Source organism: Hypanus sabinus, chromosome 1, assembly GCF_030144855.1.
Source record: "Hypanus sabinus isolate sHypSab1 chromosome 1, sHypSab1.hap1, whole genome shotgun sequence".
NCBI lineage: Eukaryota > Metazoa > Chordata > Chondrichthyes > Myliobatiformes > Dasyatidae > Hypanus > Hypanus sabinus.
In genome coordinates this window covers 49,744,164-49,767,387 of record NC_082706.1, presented here as the reverse complement: position 1 = coordinate 49,767,387, position 23,224 = coordinate 49,744,164, and the positions used below count along the sequence as shown (strand labels likewise).

The following is a 23,224-nucleotide window of genomic DNA, read 5'->3' as shown; positions in this document are numbered from 1 at the left end:
ATTGTGGCAGTAGAGGAGGCCATGGACTGACACATCGGAATGAGAACGGAGATTGGAATTAAACTGTTGACCACCAGGAAGTCCTTCTTTTTGTGGATGGAGTAAAAGTGTTTGCTGTTGTGGTTCCACAGTCGACATCAGATTTTCCCAATGTTTCACTAACTTAAAGCAATATTTCCCCTCCATAGAAGCTGCCTGACCTGCTGAGTTCCTCCAACATTTTGTGTGTTGCTCAAGGTTTCCAGCATCTGAAGAATTTTTTTAATATGATTTACTTCTCTGTCTCTTCTTGGATTCTGTCAGCTCTTCCTCATTTCCTTGTAGAGCAGTTGAAATCAACACCAAATACCCAACACATTCTCTATTATCTCTGCCCTGATCAGGCAGATGTTAGAAAAGTTGAAGAACTCGTCTCTTTTACTTGGCATTCTTTTGTTATTTTTTTTCCATCTTTTGCCTTGATGTTCTGACCTGATAAAATTATATCTTTGGATGGCATGCATAACCAAGCTATTCACTGTACCCCAGTGCAGGCGAAAACAATAAACCAATTTAGCAGTTCAATTTTCAGTGGCACAGGGGTTGGAAACATCTTTACTCTGCTCCTGGCCTCCGGTGGTGGGGGGGGCGGGGTGAGCGGGGAGGTGTGTGTGTGTGACAGAGAGAGAAAGAATATGAAGTTTACAGATTCTTCCTGCGCCTAGTGCTTTCCCTTCCCCCTGGTCCCGGTGGCTTTGGTTTTCTCGGAATTACCCATGACTTGTGGGGTGGGTCAAAGGGGGAAAAAGGAGCAGGGTGTGTGGGGGGTGGGACGAAGCAGGATTGTTCAGATTGGGTTGCTGAGGGTCAGCATGGACCCAGTGGGTCAATGGGCCTATTCCAGAACTGACTCACAGTATGTCAGAACCGGAAGATGGCAGACTCCTCAATGGCCAACAGAGAGGCTCTGAAATTAATGCTGCCATTAGCACAACAGAAAGGGAATAGCTTGGCAAAGAAAAGCCCAAAGATGGAGTGGTTTTGGATGGACTTCAAAAGAGATAAATTTCACCAGGCCTACACACTACAGGCGAGAACAGTGTCTAAACAGAGGATAGTGGGAACCCAGCAGAGAGGTGCAGCAATAATCTTGGACAGATTCTGAGATTGGGCAAAGAAGTCACAGGTGGAATACAGTGTGTGTGAATTGATCTGCAAAAAGACATGGGAATCCTCGTGCAGGATTCCCTAAAGATGAACTCACCGGTTGAGTTGGCGGTAAGGGAGGAAAATGCAATGTTAGCATTTGTTTTGAGAGGACTAGAATATAAAAGCAATGATATAATGCTGAGGCTTAAAAAGGAATTGGTCAGACCACACTTGGGGAATTGTGAGCAGTTTTGGGTTCCATATCTAAGAGAGGAAGTGATGATATTAGAAAGTGTCCAGAGGAGGTTCATGAGAATGATGCCAGGAATTAAAAGATAAATGTGTGAGGAGCTAAGGGGCTGTACTCGATGGAGTTTGGAAAATTGATGGGGAAACCACACTGAAACCTATCAAATATTGAAAGGCCTAGACAGGGTAGATGTGGAGAGGATGTCACTTATACTGGAGGAGTATAGGACCAGAGCGCAGAGTCTCAGAATAAAAGGATGTCCAATTAAAACAGAAATGAGGAAGAATTTCTTTAGCCAGAGGGTGGTAAATCTGTGCAATTCATTGCTGCAGATGGTTGTGAGGGCAAGCCTTTGGGTATATTTAAAACTGATAGGTTCATGATTAGTTAAAACATCAGCAGTTTCTGGGAGAAGGTAGGAGAAAGGAGTTGAGAGGATAATAAGTCAGCAATGAAAGAGTGGCAGAGCAGACTCTTTAGGCCTACTGGATGTGCTATGATCTTATGGTATACATGACATGCAATATTATCACTTTCACTGGTGCAGGTGACAATAATAAAACAATTTAAAATTTTTTTTCAAGGTCAGACTGAAGACTACACAATTATCACTTCACCTCCCTGCCAGGCTCTCACAATTTCCCTCATTAAACAGTACCCTCCACTGTGGCTTCAGACCTGTTCGATGTTCTACATTTTATTCAGAACATTGAGATGTCCGTGAGTTTCAGGGTCAGATATCTCAGTCTGGAGACAGGCCCTTCGGTCCACTGAGTCTGCGCTGACGCCGAACAGCACATTTCCACTAATCCTATTTCATTCCCCCAGCTGTCCATGAATTCTTCACAGATTCTGCCCCTCACCCACACTCTCGGAAGGCAATTCACCCATGACCCTGCATGTTTCATTGGGACATGGGATGGAACTGGAATGCCAGGGAAAAAAACACAGGATCACAGGGAGAGATTGCCAAACTCTACACAGTCAGAACTGGAGGGTGGGATTAAACCAATGTGTCTGGGGCTGTGAGACAATGGTTCTACCCATTGCAAAAGTACAAATTAAAAATTCAATTGGCAAGTTGGTTTATTATTGTCACATTTCCCAAGCTACAGTGTTATGCATTCTTTACATTCATTGCACTTCATAACATGCATGTAGTTTAATAACAGAGTGCAGAATAAAGTGTAACAGCTACAGAGAGAGTGTAGTACAGGCGGACGATAGGGTGCAAGGTGACAACTAAGTAGATTGTGAGATGAACAGCCCATTTTATTATACTATTTAAGACCCTGATAACAGTGGCAAAAAAGTTGTCCTTGAGCATGGTGTTATATGCTTTCAGGCTTTTTTACTTCTTGCTGATGGGAGAGAAGAAAAAAGATAATATCTTGGGTGGAGGGTGGATGGTTATGCTGGCTGCTTTAAAGAGGCAACACACACAAAATGCTAGTGGAATGCAGCAGGTTAGGCAGCACCTATAGGGTGAAGCGTTGTCGAAGTTTCGGGCCAAGACCCTTCGTCAGGACTCGAAAAGTCAACAGTGCTTCTCCCTGTAGATGCTGCCTGACCTGCTATATTCCACCAGCATTTTGTGGGTGTTGCCAGAATTTCCAGCATCTGCAGATTTCCTCGTGTTTGCTTTACAGAGGCAGTGAGAAGCGTAAACAGATTCCACAGAGGGGAAGCTGGTTCCCGTGATGTGCAAGGAGCAGTGCCTCAGAAAGGTGGCATCCATTATTAAGGACCCCAATCACCTAGGGCATGCCCTCTTCTCAATGTTACCATCAGGAAGGAGGTACAGGAGGTACTATCCTGAAGGCACACACTCAGCGATTCAGGAATAGCTTCTTCCCCTCTGCCATCCGATTTTTAAATGGACATTGAACCCATGAACATTGCCTCACTTTTGAAAAAAATATTTCTGTTTTTACACTACTATATTTAAAATATTTAATATACATATATTTACAGTAATTCATTTATATATTTTCTCTATATTATCATGTATTGCATTGTACTGCTGCTGCTAAGTTAACAAATTTCACGGCATATGCCAATGATGTTAAACCTGATTCTGAGTGTGGAAGTTTGGAGATCATTTGGGTGTTCCTGTGCTCTGCAGACACCGAGAGGAGTCCAGGAGACAGAGACAGTGTAAGGAAACGTCATGGTTTTCAGACTGCAGGATCGGGCACAAGACGATCCTTGCTCCATTTTGCCGAATCAAGCTCCCATTGTTTGCCGATTAAAGCGAAGCAGGAGATTGAAGCATCAAAGTGAGTGCAGAAGGGTGAGCACTACCTGCCTGTCTTTTGATTGCTCTGTACTGGAGAGGGAAAGGTCTGCCATTGAGCCCGGAGAGTGTTCCTCAGGCTTTTCTGCATTTTGGAGGTGGACTTTGGACTGTAGGCTCTTTTTGTCAGTCTCATACTTCTTATATTATGTGTTTTTTCATTTGATCGTCTCATTTTTTTTTTGCATGGGGAGAGGGTTCATGGGCTTGTTGTACCTGATCTATTTTGTTCATTTTTTTGTGTGGGAGGAGGGATTTGGGGGGTTGATATGTCTGATCTGCTTTGTTTGATTTTTGTGTAGGGAGGGGAGATTTCAGGGTTGATGGGCCTGATCTCCTTCATTTACATTTTTTTGTGTGGGAGGAGGGATTTGGGGTCTGATGTGCCTTATCTGTTTTGTTCACTTGTTTGTGTGAGGAGGCGGGTTTGAGGGTTGATGTCTCTGATCTATTTTGTTCACTTTCTTTTGTGCGGGAGGATGGGTTGGGGTGTTGATGTGCCGGATCCATTTTGCTTGTTTCTTTTGTGGGAGGAAGGATTTGGGTGTCAATGTGCCGGTTATGTTTTATTCATTTATTTGTGCAGGAAGTGGGACTTGTGGTTGATGTGCCTGTTCTGGTTTTTGTTCATTTTTTATAGGGAGGGGGATTTGTGGTTTGAAGATCGTGCTGCATTTCTTTTCTTTCTTGGTTTCTTGACCACCCAGAGAACTGAAGAATTTCAGAGATGTACTCTTTGATAGTAAATCAACTGTTTACCACCAGTGTATATCCACTGTTTACTCTGTTTATGCAATCTTAGATACCTCTACCAGGTCTTCTCTCAGCCTCCGATATGTCAGAGAAGTCTGGTCAACCTGTCCTTATATCTCATGCCCTCTAATGCAAGTAACAGCCTGCTGAGCCTTGTTCTGCACCGTCTGCAAAGCATTCACATCCTTCCTGCAATGGGGCAACTAGAACTGAATGAAATACTCTCGATGATGTCTGACTGCAATTCTATAAAGTAACAGTGTAGCAGTTCTGCGGGACTAGTGCAGAATCTTGGAGCAGATTGGGTGATGAAGGTTCAGAGCATGGGGTCTTGTCAATGCTGGACATTGAGGGACTGGGTCTGTGGGGCTGCTCCTTGTACACTGGAAGTGTCTTGAAATTGGACTCATTAGTAGTGTTGACCTGAAGAAGAGGAATGAGAGAATAACCAGAGGTTGGTTTTATGTTGTGTATGAAGCATATTCTTGGGACTGAGTGCCCTATTGGCAGTACACAGCTGTGTGCACAACACCAGAAGGTGTGTTAGATCCAAGAACGGGGGAGACGAGTATAATTCCTCCCAGTGTGCAGGGATGGGTATCTGGGGTTTGGGCCAGGATTTCACAGTCCCAGGATCAGCGAGTCCTGGGATCAATACAGAAGCCAGAAGATTGAAGACTGAAGTTGGTGAGTTCCGAAGCTGGAGGCCCAATGCCTACAAGTCTGCGAGTCCAGGAGACAGACTGGAGGTTAGAGGCCTGAGCCTATCCTAGGGTAGGAGGCCTGTCAGTGTGAGTGGGATTGTTGTACTGTTGTTCTGTTTTGTTGCTGTTATAGTTTTGTTAGTGTTGATGCTTATGTTGTTTTGTTGAATCCTGTGGGCATGTTATTTTGAGAGCAGAGTGTGCCACGGTACATGGTACACTGGGATCTGTGGTAGTGCAGAGGTTAGCACAACACTATTACGGCACAGGGCAACACAGTTTGGAGTTCAGTTCCGACATCATCTACAAGGAGTCTGCACAGCCTCCCCATGGAATGCGTATGTTTCAACATACTGTCTGTTTCAATGTACATGTCACAAATACCTGAATCTGGATCTCAATTGAATCTTCAGTGCTGGAGAACACAATGCAGGAGATATGCTAGGACAAAATGGCTTCAGTGATGAGATGAAATTGGAGAGGTAGCTTTGTCTTCACTGGAGTGGAAGGGGTGAGGATGGCAGATGGGGGGAATGGTGGTCCCTGAAGAAGGTGCAGAAAGTGATGAGGAGAGAAACCTTTCCTTCTATCAGCTGGTCAAAGAATTTGTGCAGAGAGTATCTGTGTACACACTCTGTGTATATGAAGGGTTCACAACCTGGTTCCCTTGCTGGGTGGTAAAGGTCCACGGCATAAAAAAGGTTTGGAATTCCTGGTCCACATCAACAGTGTAGAGATTGAGAGGGTAGAGAGCTTCAAGTTTCTCGTTGCAAGCTAAATAATTGTCCTGGTCCAACCACATTTTTGCCACAGTCAACAAAGCGCCATCAAATTTGCTCTGCAATTCAGCTATGGTTGGTTTATTATCCCTGTCAACTTCATTCTCCTGCCTTCATTCCATAACATTTGACGTCATTACAAATCAAGAATCTATCAACCTCCCCTTTAAATATACTCAGGACAGATGCCTGCGGCACTCCACTAGACACCGACCTCCAGGCAGAATACTTCCCTTCAACAACTAACCTCTGCTTTCTTCCTTTAAGCTAATTTTTAATCCAAACAGACAAGGTTCCACTTATCCCATGCCTCATGACTTTCTGGATGAGTCTCTAATGAGAGACCTTGTCAAATGCTTTGCTAAAGTCCACGTAGACCACATCCACTGCCCTACCCTCATCCATTTCTTTTGTTACCTCTTCAAAAAACTCAATCAGCCCTGTGAGGCATGAATTTCCCTTCGCAAAGCCATGACTATCCATGAGTAGACTGTACACCTCCAGATGCTCATAGATCCTATCCTTAAGAAACCTTTCCAATAGTTTGTAGACCACCGACGTAAGACTCCCCGGTCTATAGTTCCCAGGTTTCTCCCTATTACTTTTTTTAAAGAAGGGAACTACATTTGCCATTCTCCAGTTCTCCGGCACTTTCCCTGCAGCCAAAGAGGATTCAAAGATCATAGTTAATGCTCCTGCGATCTCTTCTCTCAATTCCCACAACAACCTGGGGTGTATCATATCTGGTCCTGGGGATTTATCAATCTCAATGTTTCTACGATGATCCAGCACTTCTTCTTCCTTAATTTCCATATTGTCCAGCACACTGGCCCGCTCTACTTCGACCTCATCCTGATCAAGATCCTTTTCACTTGTGAATACTAAGCAAAGTATTCATATAGGAACTCCCCAACCTCCTCTGCTACCAGGCACATGTTGCCCTCTTTATCCTTTTGCGGTCCCACCTCCGTTCTCGTCATCCTTCTATTCTTCACATACGCATAGAGCGCCTTGGAGTTCTCCTTAATCCTACATGCAGAGGCCTTCTCATGTCTCCTTTGAGCTCTCCTAAGTCCTTTCCTTAGCTCTTTCCTGGTTCCCCTATATGTCTCATAAGCCCCTCCTACTTCCTGCTTCTTATATCTAACATATGCTTCCTTTTTCCTCCTGACCAGTTACCTCACGTGTTTCGTCAGCCACCGTTCCCTTTTCCTACCATTGTTTCCTTGCCTTAGCGGGAGAAACATGTCCTGAACCCAGCTCAAGTGGTCCCTAAACTTCTCCCACATTACTTCTGTGCTTTCCCCTTTGAACATCTGTTTCCAATTTACTCTCACTAGTTCCTGCCTCATCCCTTCAAAGTTAGCCCTTCCCCAGTTAAGCATTTTGCCATTTCGTCTGATTTTATCCCTTTCCATAGCGATGCTGAAGCTAAGGGAGTTGTGGTCACTCTCACCAAAATGCTCCCCCAGCAAGAGGTCTGTACCTGACCAAGTTCATTACCCAGAACTAGATCTAGTACAGCCTCTCCTCTCATCGGCCGGTCCACATACTGTGTCAGGAATCCTTCTTGAGCACACCTGACAAATTCAGCCCCATCTATCCCCCATGCACTCAGGAGGTGCCAGTCAATATGAGGGAAGTTGAAATCACCCGTAACTACTACCCTGTATTTCCTGCACCATTCTAAAATCTGCCTACTTATCTGCTCCTTGGTGTCCCGAGGGCTATTAGGGGGCCTATAGACTACTCGCAGTACAGTGATTGATCCCTTCCTATTTCTGACTTCCACCCAGACTGACTCCGTGGACACTCCTTCTCCAACATCCTCCTTTTCTATAGCCATAATACTATCCCTGACCAGCAATGCCACTCCACCCCGCTTTCTACCTCCCATCCTATTCCTTTTAAAACACCTGAACCCTGGGACCTGCATCATCCAATCCTGCCCTTCCTCCAACCAAGTTTCAGTAACGGCCACAACATCGTAGTTCCATGTACTAATCCATGCTCTAAGTTCATCCACCTTGTTCCTAATACTCCTAGCATTGAAACAGACACGTTTCAACCCCTTTAACTGGCTACAATTATGTTCTGTCCCCTGTCTGCCTCATCAACTCAGAACTCTTTAGCATCATGCCCTTGTGTCACGAGGTGGGGACAAGGGTGCTGGGAGAGGACCCACACGTAGGACACAAACACGTCTTTCTTAGGTACAATAAAATAGTGTTTGTTACAAGCTACACAGAAAATCAGGAAATCAAGGAGGGCAAAGAGGAACACGAACCTTGGACTAGCGGACTAAGGACTTGGATCACCACGGACCTGGGACTTGGACAGCTGCGGACCTTGGGCTTGGACAATGGGAACATGGACAGCCACGGACCTTCGGCTTGGACAATGGGAACATGGACAGCCGCGGACCCTGGGCCTGGACAATAGGAACATGGACAGCAGCAGCCATGACTGGGAACCTGGAGACTGGGATCGCCGAGGACCTTGGACTAGGAGACTAGGAACTTGATCCACCACAGCCAGAAAACTTTGACACCATGGATCACCACAGCCAGAAACGTGGACACCATGGATTTCCGCAGTCAGAAATCTGGACTCCAAAACACAGGACTAGGAACCTTGAGCCAGAACTCTTCCTTCTGATCAGTCATTGAGCCAGGACTCTTCTTCAAGGGGACAGACGCGGACAATGGGCATAAACGTCGAGCCAGGACTCTGCCTTCAACTCAGGCACCGAGCCGGGACTCTTCTTTGAGGGTAGACATAGACAATGGGCATGAACATCGAGCCAGGACTCTGCCTTCAGCTCAGGCACCGAGCCGGGACTCTTCGACGGGTAGACACGGACAATGGGCATGAATGATGAGTCAAGGACTCCATCATCAACTCACCCCTGACAGATTGACCTTGCCCGGACCCACTCTGGTGAAGGAAAGTGAATTGCTGTTACGCCGATGTGGGCTGGATAACTCTGGCTTCTGGTAGCGAGGGCTTCTTAACACTCTCACCCCAAACGGCTAAAGCCAGGGGCTTATAAGCTACTGGTTCAGGTCGAGAGTAGATCACTTTAATTGCCAAGCTCAAGGGACACTTGAAACAGAATTAGAAAGGAACAAAGAGTCAATGGTCCGGATCATAATGCAACCTAACTAAATTTAAAGGGGAACCGATCCAGACCATGACACCTTGTCCTTCTACCTTAATCCCTGCACTCACATTCTTATTCGCACCCCACTTCCAAACTAGATTAAACCCTCCCCAACAGCTCTATCAAACCTGCCCACCAGGATATTGGTTCCCCTGGGTTTCAAGTGCACCCCGTCCTTTTTTGTACAGGACACACCCGCCCCAAAAGAGTTCCCAATAATCCAGAAATCTGAATCCCTGCCCCTTGCTTCAATCCCTCAGCCATGCATTTATTCTCCACCTTAGTCTATTTCTATTGTAGTTGTCTCAACCAATCAAACCTGCACAGTGCTGCTCCTGCAGTTTTTACCACAAACAAACCCTGTGTGGTTTGTTGGGTGATGTACTTGATTATTATAAATGTCATTCCCACATAAGTTGTCTTTACTTCAGTATAAGTTCTTAGTTGGATACCTGCAGTTTTCAGTTCAGTGTCTTGGAAATACCATTTGAATTTATTTCTTTGGAATGGCTGAAACAGTTGAGCCAATGTCCAATTCCAATTTTCTTAATTTGCCATTCACTTCTGGCATAAGCTATCTTGCTTGTCTGTTGTCAGTTTTCACATTGTACACTTCAAGTCTACATAGTCCTGTGCCAATCCCATCACTATCTGATTTTTCATTAACAGCATGCAATTAGTGGTCTTTTTGAAACTGCAGTTTAACTTGTGTTACTTTTCTTTTCTCTGCGCAGTCCCTTAATTTTTGTCTGCCTGATATACTTTTACATGTGTCCTACATTGTTGGTTTTTCTGCAAATTTCACCTTTGAACCTGCATTGGTATGTGAGCCCCTGCTAAAATATTAACACAATTTGTTCAGGCAGACACACTTCTGGTTAGATGTTGCAATTTTGTGTTCATGCTCATTTTCATCCTTAACTATAGCACAGTTGAGTCTCTGACTGCTGTTTCCATTGACACAGTTATTTCAACTGCTCTTTCAATGTAAGTTGTGCATTTGTTAGGAGCCATTTTTGATTGCTCTCTTTTAAGATTCTACCAATTAAACAATCTGTCAGGACATCATTAGGCCCATTAGCAAACTGACTGTGCTTCAATTCAGCCATTTTACCAGACGCTGACTGAATTAGAGTGCATGAGCAACAAGGAGAGGCTCGACAACTTTGAATCATTTGCTCTGGGGAAATGGAGGCTGAGGGGACACTGACAGAGTTTTCTAAGATTATGAGATGTGAATATAGGGTGAGTAGAAGACTGGCGCAGGAGACTGGTCAAAGGTGGATCCAAGTGAAGGGGTCTTTCCTCGAGTTGCTGATGCCTATCTCAATGTACTGAATATCCCTGGGAAGAGCCACTAGATTGGAAAGTCTTTTACACAGCCACAGGGGGATGAAACAGGACACAGAGCCTCTCCAGAAGTAGGATATGGACTCACCCTGGAACCTCTGGGCAAACACGGGACTCACAGAGGCCTTACTTTCTGAAGGCAGGGATTGGTGGGAGTGAGTGACTGTAACTGAAGTGATCTTCACCCATGTTCCTTCAAACTCTTCCATTCTGACTGCTCAGTCCATATAAAGTCTGCCCTCCTCCCTGGAGGCAGGTTCATACTGCAAGCTATACTGAAGGGCACCTTCTCTCACCTACTGATCATACACAGAAAGATTCAATCAAAAGCCTCTAGACTTCAGCTGATCTCAAACCCTTGTTTGATGTGGGGAAACTATCGCTCTGGCTAGACTATACGTGGAATATTGTGTTCAGTTCTGGCCCCCTGTTATAGGAAGGATGTAAAATCTTCTGATATGGAGCAGATTACATTCACCAGGATTCTGGCAACATTAGAAAGCATTTCATATGAGGATAGGTTGAGTAAGCTAGAGCTTTTCTCTTTGGAGTGAACATGAGGTGACTGGATAGGGGTATATAAGATGATAAGAGACATTCATACAGTGGACAGCCAGAGGTCCTTCACCAGGGTGGAAATGGCTAATACGAAGGGATGTGATATAAAGGTTATTGAATGAAAGTAGAGAGGACACCAGAGGTAGTTTTTTCTGATAAAGAGAGTGATGGATGTGTGGATATCTACTGCCAGAAGTTGTGGTGAAGGAAGAGGCATTAGGGACATTCTAGAGACTCTTAGAACGGCACACGGAAAGAAAAAAATAAAAGGTTGTGTGGGAGGGAAAGGCTATTTTCATTTTGGAGTAGATTAAAAGATTAGGCCAAAGTGCCAGTACTGTGCTGTACTGTTCTATCTTCTATGTTTGAGGAATACACCAGAAGCACAGTCACCACTTGTCCCTCTCTGTACGCCCACTGTTCGGTACGATCTATCTGATAGTTCATCTCTCTCTGTGCCTATGCCCCAACACAACTATCCCATCACACCCTAACCAGACACTCATCGGCCTCCTTAATTGCCCCTACATAACTGATCTGCCCTCCACCTCCCGCTGGGGCAGTGGATTCCCAAGCTTCCTCACCCTTGGCCTGAAGCTCTCCCCCTGTGTTAAATAACAAATCCACAGCCCGCCCCAAATGTGTGCTCTATCGAGACTCTCCTTCTGGGAAAACATCTTCATGTCTCTCTTGTCCTGTATGCGCAGGGTCTGAGAATGTTCAGTAAGATTGTGCCTCGTTTCTCTAACACTCCACCTGGTACAGAGTCATTTTCTATTATTTCTCTTCAGCAGACAAAAAAACAGACAACAGTGGGCGTACAGACAGAAAGCAGTTCCATTGAGTGACCAACACAACATCTGACAAAGATGGAATAACTCACCGCCCCTTCCACAGTGTGACTCTCCCTCCTCACGGCACCTTCCCCAGCACAGTGCTCCTTCGACACCAGTGCTCTCTCGCCGCCTTCCTGAACGCATCACCTACACCTCTAGCTACACTTGAAAAGGGATTAAGGAGGACGATAAATATCTGAACGGTCTATTGTCTCTGCCTCTAGAAGTGGACAGGCTACCTTGATAACTAGGCGTGTCCATGAAGGTGATCCAACCCCACAAGCAGTGAGGGTTCAGGGAACCTCTGGCAACTGCATGTCCGGGGATGGGGAATGTTTTTAAGTTACAGCACTGAGGAGGTTCCAATATGTTGATAAATCCATTGGTGTAATGGTGGTAGAGAGAATCGAGAGAGGAAATGTTTAGGGCGTGGTGGAGGAAATGGAACGAATAGAAGAGAGGGGGAGGGGAGGGGGAAGAGGGAATGAGGTAGATAGAAGTGTAAGGGGTGAATGAGAGGGTGAGTTAGTGAGAGAGACAAAATAAGAGGCGGGGGAGAGAGGGCGAGAGACGAGAGCAAGGGAGAAAAAGAGGAACATAAAGTGGAGGGACAAGGGAAAGAGATGTGGGGTAATGATTGGGGAAAGCGGGGAGAAGTGAAAGCGAAAGGAGGGGTGAAGATGAAGAAAATAGGGGGAAGAAGGAGGATGGCAGAGAGAAAGGGGAAGAGAGGGACGGTTGTGGAGTAGGTATTTAGGAGGGTAAGGGGCGAGGGTCTGAAGAGGGAGAGGAGTTGTATGTTTGGTGTGGCAGGGGATGAGGTCCTTTAGGAGAAGGAGGCGGTGACGAAGTGGAAGAGGGATGGATGGGAGTCAGCAGGTGTATGAGATGGGGGAGAGGAAACCATATGTTGTACCGGTATGACCACCGCAACATCAGGTGCGGCTCGGCTCCATCCACTCCTTCCTGCTTCCTTCTCCTCCCAGCTTTCCCGTGGACTTTTCAGCGTTCAGTCAGGTAGTGGATGGACACACCCGCAGCCCGGCTCCGCTTTCGTTCGGCTACTTTCTCCGCCCACTGGAAGACGCCTTAAAATGCCGTCGTGCGCTTCAGGAGCATTGATGCGCAGAGATGGCGAACTTGCTGACACTTGCCCTGTTCTTGGGTTTGGCTGCCGAGGGTAAGTTAGAAGCACCAGTCCGCTTTCCGAAATCACAACACGGGTGGGGTGGAGTTCGGATGACGGTGGAGTCTCCGTCCCGTGGTCGCTTATCCGGGAGCAGTCTTGGACAGAGAATGCTGGCGTAGATTCCCCTGGAAACTATTGTTGGGATGTCTATCGTGTGGATTTGTGTTATTGTGTTCCTGTGAAGCAATTTCCGTTAGAAGTGTGGTAGGATATGTCCCACTGGGTATTGTGTTACTACGGGAATTGTTATGGGAACATCCTCCACCCACCAACCCTGCTGGAAACTGTATTCCTATGGGAAATGTGATCAAGTTTTCCAGCTTCCTTAATTCTGTGACTTCTGGACATTGACATGAGGAAGGGCTTCCCTCTGGGATTTGTGTTCACGTGGAGCACAACAGAGCTTCCCCGCTGGGAACTGTGTTCTTGTTGGAGTTGTGGGGAGATTTGTCCCCCTGGAAATCGTGCTCCCGTAATGGATCACTCAACTCCATGACCAGCGGGAGCCCAGCGTTGCCCTTCTGTTTCGCCTAGTGGGTTCCCCGTGCGGCCGTCAGTGAGGAAGGGTTTTCTCCACACCCAGACACACCGCTATCGGGAGCCCCAGTAACTCGGAATAAGTGGCTCAATTCAAAGACTCTCGGTCTGATATTATAGCAACGGGTCCGGGAGGTGAGACGCCGAATGTACTCGTCCCCACAGACGAAGCCCATCCCCCGTGTGTCTCAGTGCTTGTTTCGGGATTTGCTCATCGTTCTAGGAATTTGCTTTTCGGTGGGAATACAAAGATTCTGTAGTTTCGGGCCGGGCGGGGAGGTGTGTTGAAATATTTGGGAAGGATACGCCCGGATCACAACGAGCCGCGGTTCCCAGAGCTGCTATGCGCTACGCTCACGGAAAACGCGGAGAGAGTAGGGGAGAGTAAAGGAGTTGGAAACGGGTGGGGTTATAGATACGGAGAGGGTTGTACGGGAAGGAGTGTGTAGCAGGGACAGGGATGGGTGCAGGGGTTGGAAGGGGATGGGCGACTGAGACGGAGACGGTTGAACAGGCGATGTGCAGTTTGTACGCAAGATGGATACAAAGACGGAGAGGACACGCCGGAGGTATATCGGTGCTCGAGGGAGAGAGAGTGCAGAAGATAATGAGGAGTGTGGGTGGGGAGGGAAGGTTGAGGAGAGGGGACGGTGAGTGAGGGAGCTGGGGTGGTATGTTGCGGTTGGGCAGCAGTAAATGATCCCGGAACATTTCTGACGGAGTTTCTCTTTCCGCAGCCGCCTCCATCCAATGTTACACCTGCAACAGTTTCAAACAGAACTGCACCCTGAAAGCCACCGACTGTAATGCGATCCTGCACAAGACCTGCAGCAGTCACTCTGTCCACCTGAAAGGCCGTAAGTTCCCTCAAATGGCTTCACGTGGCTTCTGCGCAGTCCCGGGGCCGTTCGGGGGGAGCTATCTGGCCGAGTGGTGCTGGAGAAAGAAGCGCGGAATCGGCCGAGGCACAAGGGACAAGATGGGGTGGGGAAGGGCAGAGGGTGGGAAGGGAGAGGAAAGGAGTGTGGGATCATGTCAGGTTTATTATTGTGGAAGTAAGTTGTAAAATTCGTTGTTTGTGGCAGTAGTACAGCGCAAGACATAAAAATGACTGTCAGTTGGAGTAAAAATCTCAATCAATTAATAGCGCCGAACACGAATATCGAGGTAGACAGTGTTCGTTATTCCACGGACCGAAGAGGAACCTGCTTAACTCAAAGCATAGGAGTAAAAGCCGTTCTTAAAGCATCGAGTGTGTGTCTTCATGCGGCTGTACCTCCTCCCTGAAGGTGGTAATGAGAAGAGAGCAGATACCCGATAGCGAGGATGTTCTATGACGGATGCCGCTTTCTTGGATCACCGACTTTTTAAAGTGGTGCAGCTTGGCTGAATGTCCAGCCCAATGCATCCACTTCCGATCCTGCGCGCTGGAGCCCCCACACCAGTCAGAATGCGACTCTACTGTACACGAGCAGAAAATTACTAGGTTTTTTTTGTGGGAGGGGAGGGGGAGACATATCAAGTCTCCACAGCCGCTCGGGAAACATTACCACTGGCATACCTTCTCCGTGGTTCTATCAATATATTTTGGGCCTAGAATATTGCATGAATACATCGCTCAGAGATATTGACGCCCAGGACTAGATTCTGCTTACCCTTTCATTGGATAAGGACTGGTAGTCCCCTTCCCGTAGCTAAAAAATTTCTTAGTCTTAACGGATGTTGAGCGCAACACCACTCAAACAGCCAATCATTCTCACTCCAGTGAAGGGGAGACGGGGAGAGGGGTTGGGGGTGAGAATGTACGAGCCTGGCAGCGGGATGGGTTGCACCACGTGCCAGTCTAACGCCTACGGTTGCCCACAGGAAACCACGAACACGAGTACATCGAAAATGTATGCGGGGACTGCCTGGGTCCCATTTCCTTCAACAGCGGCCCCTACTCGGCCTTCGTACACACTACCTGCTGTAACTCGGATCTGTGCAACGATCAACTGGAACCAGGTACGGAGGAGCATGGGAGGGGCGGGGGGTAGGGGAGAGACATATTCTGTTCTCCATATTGTATTCGGTGCTCTCTGTGCGGCCTCCTGTAGATCGAAGAGACCCGACAGAGATTGCGGTCGCTTTGTTCAACAACTTCGTTCTTGTCACGGTAGAAGTTAAGATCGCCCGGTGGCTACCCACTTCAAGTTGACTCGCTATTCCCATTACTACGTGTCGGTCCATGACCCACTCTACTCTCCCGGTAATTCCACTCTCAGGTGAGAGGCGCAAAACCTCATACTCCGTCTAGGTAGCTGATGGCGCGAACATAGATTTCTCCAAATTCTGGTAACTTCTCTTCCTTCCCGCTCTCTTAGATTCTCTCGGCATTCAGGTTATCCTCACATTTAACCTCTTACTTACCTATCACCTTCCTCTGGTTCCCCTCCTCCTTCCCATGGTCTACCCTCCTCTCTCCGCACATTCAGCTATTTATCTCTCCCATCTGTCACCTCCCTGCTTCTTACTTCAGCCCGTTTACCTTATACATCCACCTTTCCCCTGAACTGGCTTTACCGATCACTGGCCAGCTTGTACTCCTCCCCCTCGCTCTGACTTCTTATCCTGGACGTCTCCCCTTCCTGTCCAGTCCCGATGAAAGGTCAAAGCCCGAAACTTCCTCTGGTCTATATATTTCCCTCCTTAGATACTGCCTGCTGACTTCCTAGAGCATTTTGTGATCCGTGCCCTCTCTCTCTTCCCACACACTATCCCCCCCTCAGAGTGCCTTCCACTTTCCGTCTCCCTCCCCCTCGCTCCTTGTCCCACCCCCTTCTTCTACACCCCCTTACTCCGCCCTCACTTGCTCACTCCGTCGTCTGCCAAAACACGAATCAGAAATTGAAATTATTGGTATCAATTTTCTCCACTAATCATCTAATTCCCTGTTTGGTACAGCAAGATCCCACCAGAGTGCGCACCGTCACTTCCGGCGCAGCGCTTTTTCCCCAATGTCCGTCACGTGCGCTGAGAATATTTAATACAGACATGTTCTCAGTCGCACACGCTCAGAGACCGAGAGTCCACCACCTTCTGGAGATGGATTTGGAGGGGGTGGCGACCTGCGCGTGGTGATGTTTCACTGTCGCACAGTTACTGTGTGCTTCATAGTTACTTGGGTGAGAGAGGGTTTCGAGAAGGGTTTCCGGAATGGTCCGCGGTGTGCAGGAGGTGGAGTGTTTAGGGAGGGTGGGTAGGTTGCCTTTAAGGGAGCTGCCCTGCCCAGAGGCGCATTCACCCAGGGAAGTGCCCTAACACATTCCTAACCTGCAGATGAAGGACAGGTAAGGTGGTGGGTATGGAATAAAACCACCCAGGGGTGTTGAGCGTGTCCCATAGACTGTTCCCATTAGATGGGCAAGAACCTTGGAGTGTCACTGGGTGACCCCTCTCCACCAGTGCCCTGAACCAGACTGGGAGCCGTGGTGGGAAAGGGGTGCTATCAGGCTTGGTGGGCAGGAGTTGAAGCTCAGGGAGAGGACAGTGGGGTTGGGATGGGCTCTGTTGACCGTGTGTGTCCTGTTTGCAGAGAAAGAAGACAAGGCCCCGAATGGCCTGGAGTGTGAGGGCTGCTTCGAGATAACGGAGAAAGGTTGTAACCGCTCAATGGCCACAGTGAAATGCTACGGGCAACAGGACCGGTGTATTCACATCTCGGGCGACCTGCACTGGTGTAAGTTCATCCTGCTCCTCCGTGAAACTGCGGTAACTTATGGTACTTGAGAGGAATTGTCCTGACTGGAGTGCTGTGACGAATGGTGTACCGCAATGATCCCTACCGGGATCTCTTACCATAGAACATTACAGCACAGAAGCAGGCCCTTTGGCCCTTCTTGGCCGTGCCAAACCATTTTTCTGCCTAGTCCCTTTGACCTGCACCTGGGCCAGATCCCTCCAAACCCCTCTCATCCATATGACTGACCAAGAATTTCTTAAATGTCAAAAGTGAGCCTGCACTCACCACTTCATTTGGCAGCTCATTGCACACTCCCACAACACTCTGTGCGAAGAAGCCCCCCCCCCCGCCCACCAATGTTCCCTTTAAACTTTTCCCCCCTCACCCTTAACCCATGACCTCTGTTTTTTTCTCCCCTGCCCTCAGTGGAAAAAAGCCTGCTTGCATTCACTCTATCTATACCCATCATAATTTTATAGACCTCTATCAAATCATCACTCATTCTCCTACACTCCAGGGAATAAAATCCTAGTCTATACAACCTTTCTCTGTAACTCAGTTTTTCAAGTCCCAGAAACATTCTTGTAAACCTTCTCTGCACTCTTTCAAACTTATTTAAATCATTCCTGTAACTAGGTGACCAAAACAGCACACAATACTCCAAATTCGGTCCCACCAATGCCTTATACAACCTCACCATTACATTCCAACTCTTATACTCAGTACTTCGATTTATAAAGGCCAATGTGCCAAAAGCACTCTTTACAACCCTATCGGCTTGTGACACCTTTTTTAGGGAATTACGCATCTGTATTCCCAGATCCTTCTGTTCTACTGTACTCCTCAGTGTCCTACCATTTACCTTGGTTTGACCTTCCGAAGTGCAATATCTCACACTTGTCTGCATTAAACTCGACTTGCCATTTTTCTGCCCATTCCACCAACTGGTCCTAATCCCTCTTCAAGCTTTGAAAACCTTCCTCACTGTCCACTACACCTCCAATTTTGTATCTTTGCTGATCCAATTTACCACATTATCATCCAGAGCATTGATATAGATGACAATTAACAATGGACCCAGCACTGATTCCTGTGGCAAGCCACTTGTCACAGGCCTCCACTCAGACTAGCAATTCTCCACTACCACTCTCTGGCTTCTTCTATTGAGCCAATGTCTAATCCAATATACTACTTCTCCATGTATACCTAGTGACTGAATCTTCCTAACTAACCTCCCATGCGGGTCCTTGTCAAAGGCCTTACTGAAGTCCATGTATACAACATCCACTGCATTCCCTTCATCCACTTTCCTGGTAACTTCCTCGAAAAACTCTAATAGATTGGTTAAACATGACCTACCATGCACAAAGCCATGCTGGCTGTTTCTAATAAGTCCCTGTCTATCCAAATGCTTGGAGATCCTATCTCTTAGTATTCCTTCCAATAATTTACCTGCTACGAATGTCAAACTTACTGCCCTATAATTTCCCAGCTTACTTTTTGAGCCTTTTTTAAACAATGAAACTACATGAGCTATCCTCCAATCCTCCAGCACCTGACCCGTGGATATTGACATTTTAAATATTTCTGCCAGGGCCCCTGCAATTTCAACACTAGTCACCGTCAAGGTGTTAGGGAATACCCTGTCAGGTCCTGGGGATTTATCTACTCTGATTTGTCTCAAATCTACTCTGATTTGATCTTCTGTATGTGATATGTAGAAATGATATGGATGAAATACAAACGCAAGAGGTTGCGCAGATGCTTGAATTTCAGAGCAACACGCTCAAACTGCTGGAGGAGCTGAGCAAGTCAGGGAGCATTTATGGTGGGGAATATGGGCCCCTCGGCAGTATAGCGGTGAATGAGCTACAGGAGCCTCAAGGCACACAATTAACGATTCAGGAATATTTTTTTTCCCTCTGCTGTCAGATTGCTGAATGAATGTTGAACCTATCAATACTACAGCACTAGCTTCTTTTTCTATTCACAACTTATTTAATTTAACATTTTAATAGATATACTTACCACTGTAAAGACGGTTCTAGTGCTTTCCCTGCTTGTGTGATGAATAAACTCTTCTCGGGCTTCCAGCCTGGTTCAGATGTTTTCATGTCAAACTCTACCATCCTCATCAGGGACGACGCATACGCATGTCGCTTCAGGTGATACTTAGAAACAAGGTAGTCTGTCCCTCCCGACTGGTTAGTCCTCATCCAATCAGGTTTCTGCTCTCTCACCTTGTTTACAATGAAATTCTTACTTACAGTGAACCTGTGTGATTTTCCTCCAGTTTTATTTCAATGGATTCCTTTACCAGGGAGCTCCAAAAGACAATGGCGTGACACAGTAGTTTTGATCTGACAAGTCAATGGTTGGTAATTGCGCCTAACCCCCCCACCCCACCCCCACACTTCACCATTACCTATTCCTATTTCCCTCTCTCTCTGTACTTGCCCATCACCTCCCTCTGGCACTCCTCCCCTTCCCTTTCTTCCATGGACTTCTGTCCTCTCCTATCAGATTTCCCCTTTTCCAGCCATTTATGTCTTTCACCAATCAATGTCAACAAGCTCTTTACTTCACCCCTCCCTCTCTCCTGGTTTCACCTATCACCCACGAGCTTGAAATTTTTCCTCTAGCACCACCACCCACCACCCCCCCACCTTCTTACTCTGCATTCTCTTCTTTCTTCTCCAGTCCTGATGAGGGGTCTTGTCCTGAAGCGTCTACTGTTTACTCTTTTCCATAGATGTTGCCTGGCCTGCTGAGTTCCTCAAGCATTTTGTGTGAATTGTTTGGATTTCCAGCATCTGCAATTTCTTTCTTGTCTGTGATTTCTCCAACCATATCTTTATCTCTGACAGTCTTCTACACAGTCCACAACACCACCAATTATTGTAACATCTGAAAACTTACTCAGCCACCAATGCACGTTTGTCTTCAGGTCACTGATATACCCACACTTAGCAGAGATCCCAGTGCAGATATTCTGTCTTCTCTCTTGTCATAAGCCTTTCGCTCCAGCTCAGTTTTTCTGGAGGGGCAGAGGCATATCCTCTGAGCAGATGTTAGTAAAACAGCTGGGGTAGTAGACAGCGCAGGAGGATATGAAAAGTCACAGTGGGATGTTGTTCAGCTGGGTGTGCACGCCAAGGATTGGTAAATGATTTTTCTAACCAGCTACGTATAAGGTCTTGCATTCTGGGTGATCAATCCAGGGTCATACTCACACAGTGAATGGTGGGGCCCTGGTGAGTGTGATGGAATAGGAGTACAAATTCACTGGAAATGGTAACACAGGTAGGCACGGTGGTGAAGAGGATCATGGGTACACTAGCCATCATTAGCCAGGAAAATAGGAAGTCAATGAGACAGAAATCCATGCTGCAGTTCCAAAGATACTGGTGAGGCCACATTTGGAGTATGGTATACTGTTTTGTCACTATGATAGGAAAATGTGAAAATGTAGAAGAGTGCAGAAAAGACTTGCCAGGATGTTTCTTGAACTTGGAGTCCTGAGATAGAAGGAGAGTATGTGTAGACTAGCACTTTATCCCCTGCAAAGTGAGATTGAGAGTTATATTAGAACTTCATGGCTTTAGATACTGTGAAAGCCAGGGAGGGGCGCTGTAAACAAGAAGTCAAGAGCTTTAAAACAGAAGTATTGAATACTAGAATACCTAGATAGAATAGCTGTGGCGAAGATGTTTCCTATAGTCGGAGAGTCTAGGACCAGGGACCACAGCCTCAGAATAGAGGGAAGGTCGTTTTGAACAGAGATGAGGAAGAATTAAGCCTAGTGAATCTGTGGAATTCATTGCCACAGATGGCTGTGGAAGCCAGGTCACTGAGTATATTTAGAGAAGTGGTTGATCGATCCATGATCAGTTATGGGGCAGAAGACAGAAGAATAGGTTGGAGAAGGATAATAAATCAGCCATGATAGGATGAAAGAGCAGACTCAATGAGCCAAATCAACTAATTCATATTTCCTACAATACGTCTTATGGAAAGCACCTTAGTCATGTTTAAAAACCAGATAGATACTGATGTGGATAGGAAAGATTTCGAGGTTTGAAGGCCATAAGTGGGCAGATGGGACTCATTCACTAGGGAACACTCAGGCCAAAAAGCCTGTTTCCTTTATGTGACTCCATAACGCTGAGTGTTGGCCTTCCTCTTGAATTTGCTGCTGACATTGTTCCCTCTCCTTCTTTCTCCACAGTGGACAGCACTAATTACATCTTCAAGGGCTGTGCATCCCACTATGTCTGCAAAGCCAGAAATTCAATGTCCCTATTTGGCATGGATTCCATCAATGTCTTCTACTGCTGCCAGGGTGACCGGTGTAACCTGGAGTTTCGGAACCCGACACGGGACAGGACAATGGCCCTGGACACCAAGAATGCAGCTACTTCCCTTGGCACCCAGAGTTTCCTACTCATTGCCCTACTGCTGATATCGAGGGTGTCTGAACTCTAGGATGCGACATCTCAGGGGAGCAAGTAGGGGAGAAAGGGGGTAGGAGCTGAGCTCCTTGCCTGATGCAACGTAGGGGGCTCTAGTGGGGAGGGGGGAGTGAGTGGGTTACAGACAGTATAACAGTTGCTTTAGGATTCATAGCCTCAAATCCAACCCCTCTCTCCCTCCTCTCTCTCTCTCCCAATCATCCTCTCTGCATCCCTCCCTCCATATTTCCTCACTCTTCTCCTTCCCTACCTCATCCTCCCTCCTTACCTCATCTTCCAACCCACAGCCCTCAGTTTTAAAATTATCTTTGACTCCAGAGGTGGCGCAACAAGGGCGTTGATGGAGGTGATACACTCAGACAAATCCACTGCCCTCTGTCTATCCCTTTCAAATTTCACAACCCCACTTTCTCCCCACAGACCTGCTTCAGTGCCCACACTAATCCCACTGCATTCCACCCTGTCAATCCTGAACTCTTCCCACCGTCCCACTCTCTCTCCATGACCCCATGTTTAAAACTAATCCCATTGCCGTCCCTCTGTCAATCTCAATCAAATCCCACTGTCCTGCTCTCTCCCCCCAGCTGTCGTTCAGCACCCAAACCAAGCCCACTGCCCCACTCTCCCTCCACAACACTGTCAGTCCCCAAACAAATCCCAGTGCCCCCTGTCCCTCCACATCACTGTGTCAGGCCCTAATGGTCTCAGGGCCTCACTCCAACTATTCTCTTTCATTCTCTCCCCCTCTCCCCCTCTCCATTTTCATCTCACTATGATACCACCATGAATGATTATTTGCTTTACTTTATGAAAATAAACGTGTGAACTTTGGACTGGATTTGTTCTCTATGTGTCAGATTTTTCCAAGATTTACTTGCCCCGGAATTCTTCACATTAACGTGAATAGTTATGTCCTTTTGTACCATCTGGACAACTCTCAACACCATCCAGGCCAGAGAATAGCCTCATTCAGCACTCCACCCAGGCACACTAAACTCCCTTCACTACTGGCACACAGTGGCTGTAGTGTCCCCTCTTACTTGGCCAGGCTTCTCAGTCAGCCCCTACCAAACCCTCAGTCGCACTGTGCGAGGTGGGGTTGGTGGTTAGGCAGGGATTCGACACTGCCCATAGTGTGACAGATGTGAGTGGGGCAGTGGGGTGATGGGACAGTGACTTATTGAAACATCTGTAGGGATTGGAGTAGAGCTGAGTGACAACAGCGTGACACGGTAGGGCACTGAGACTGTGAGAGGCTGAGTGAGATGATGGGATACTGACACAGTGAGACCCTATTTGTGATAGGCGGTGAGTGGGTGATGGCAAAATTACACCTTGAAACATCTGTACGGCCAGGCAGTGGTGGGTGATAGGAAAGTGACACAATGAGACACCGGTAGGGGCAGATGGTGAGTGGGTGATGGGTTAGTGACACAGTGAAATCCCTGTATGGACAGGATATTACAGAGCAGGAGATACAGTGACCTG

General features: G+C 47.0%; 1 protein-coding gene across 1 annotated transcript; it reads left to right on the top strand.

Annotated features, from left to right (window-relative positions):
- Window positions 1–13,982: 13,982 nt before the first annotated feature.
- Window positions 13,983–22,568, top strand: LOC132395251 (phospholipase A2 inhibitor gamma subunit B-like). Its single transcript, XM_059971607.1, has 5 exons — window positions 13,983–14,112; window positions 14,281–14,400; window positions 15,410–15,547; window positions 17,118–17,261; window positions 21,493–22,568. The coding sequence occupies exons 1-5, from the start codon at window positions 14,004–14,006 to the stop codon at window positions 21,747–21,749; spliced, it is 768 nt and encodes a 255-aa protein (XP_059827590.1). The 5' UTR covers window positions 13,983–14,003; the 3' UTR covers window positions 21,750–22,568.
- Window positions 22,569–23,224: the final 656 nt, after the last annotated feature.

Excerpts from the sequence above, each read along its gene's own strand:
- LOC132395251 (XM_059971607.1), top strand. The coding sequence starts at position 14,004 with ATGGGTGCAGGGGTTGGAAGGGGATGGGCGACTGAGACGGAGACGGTT. Across the intron at positions 14,113-14,280 it reads ACGGAGAGGACACGCCGGAG|CCGCCTCCATCCAATGTTAC; the intron begins GTATATCGGTGC and ends CTCTTTCCGCAG. Across the intron at positions 15,548-17,117 it reads CAACGATCAACTGGAACCAG|AGAAAGAAGACAAGGCCCCG; the intron begins GTACGGAGGAGC and ends TCCTGTTTGCAG.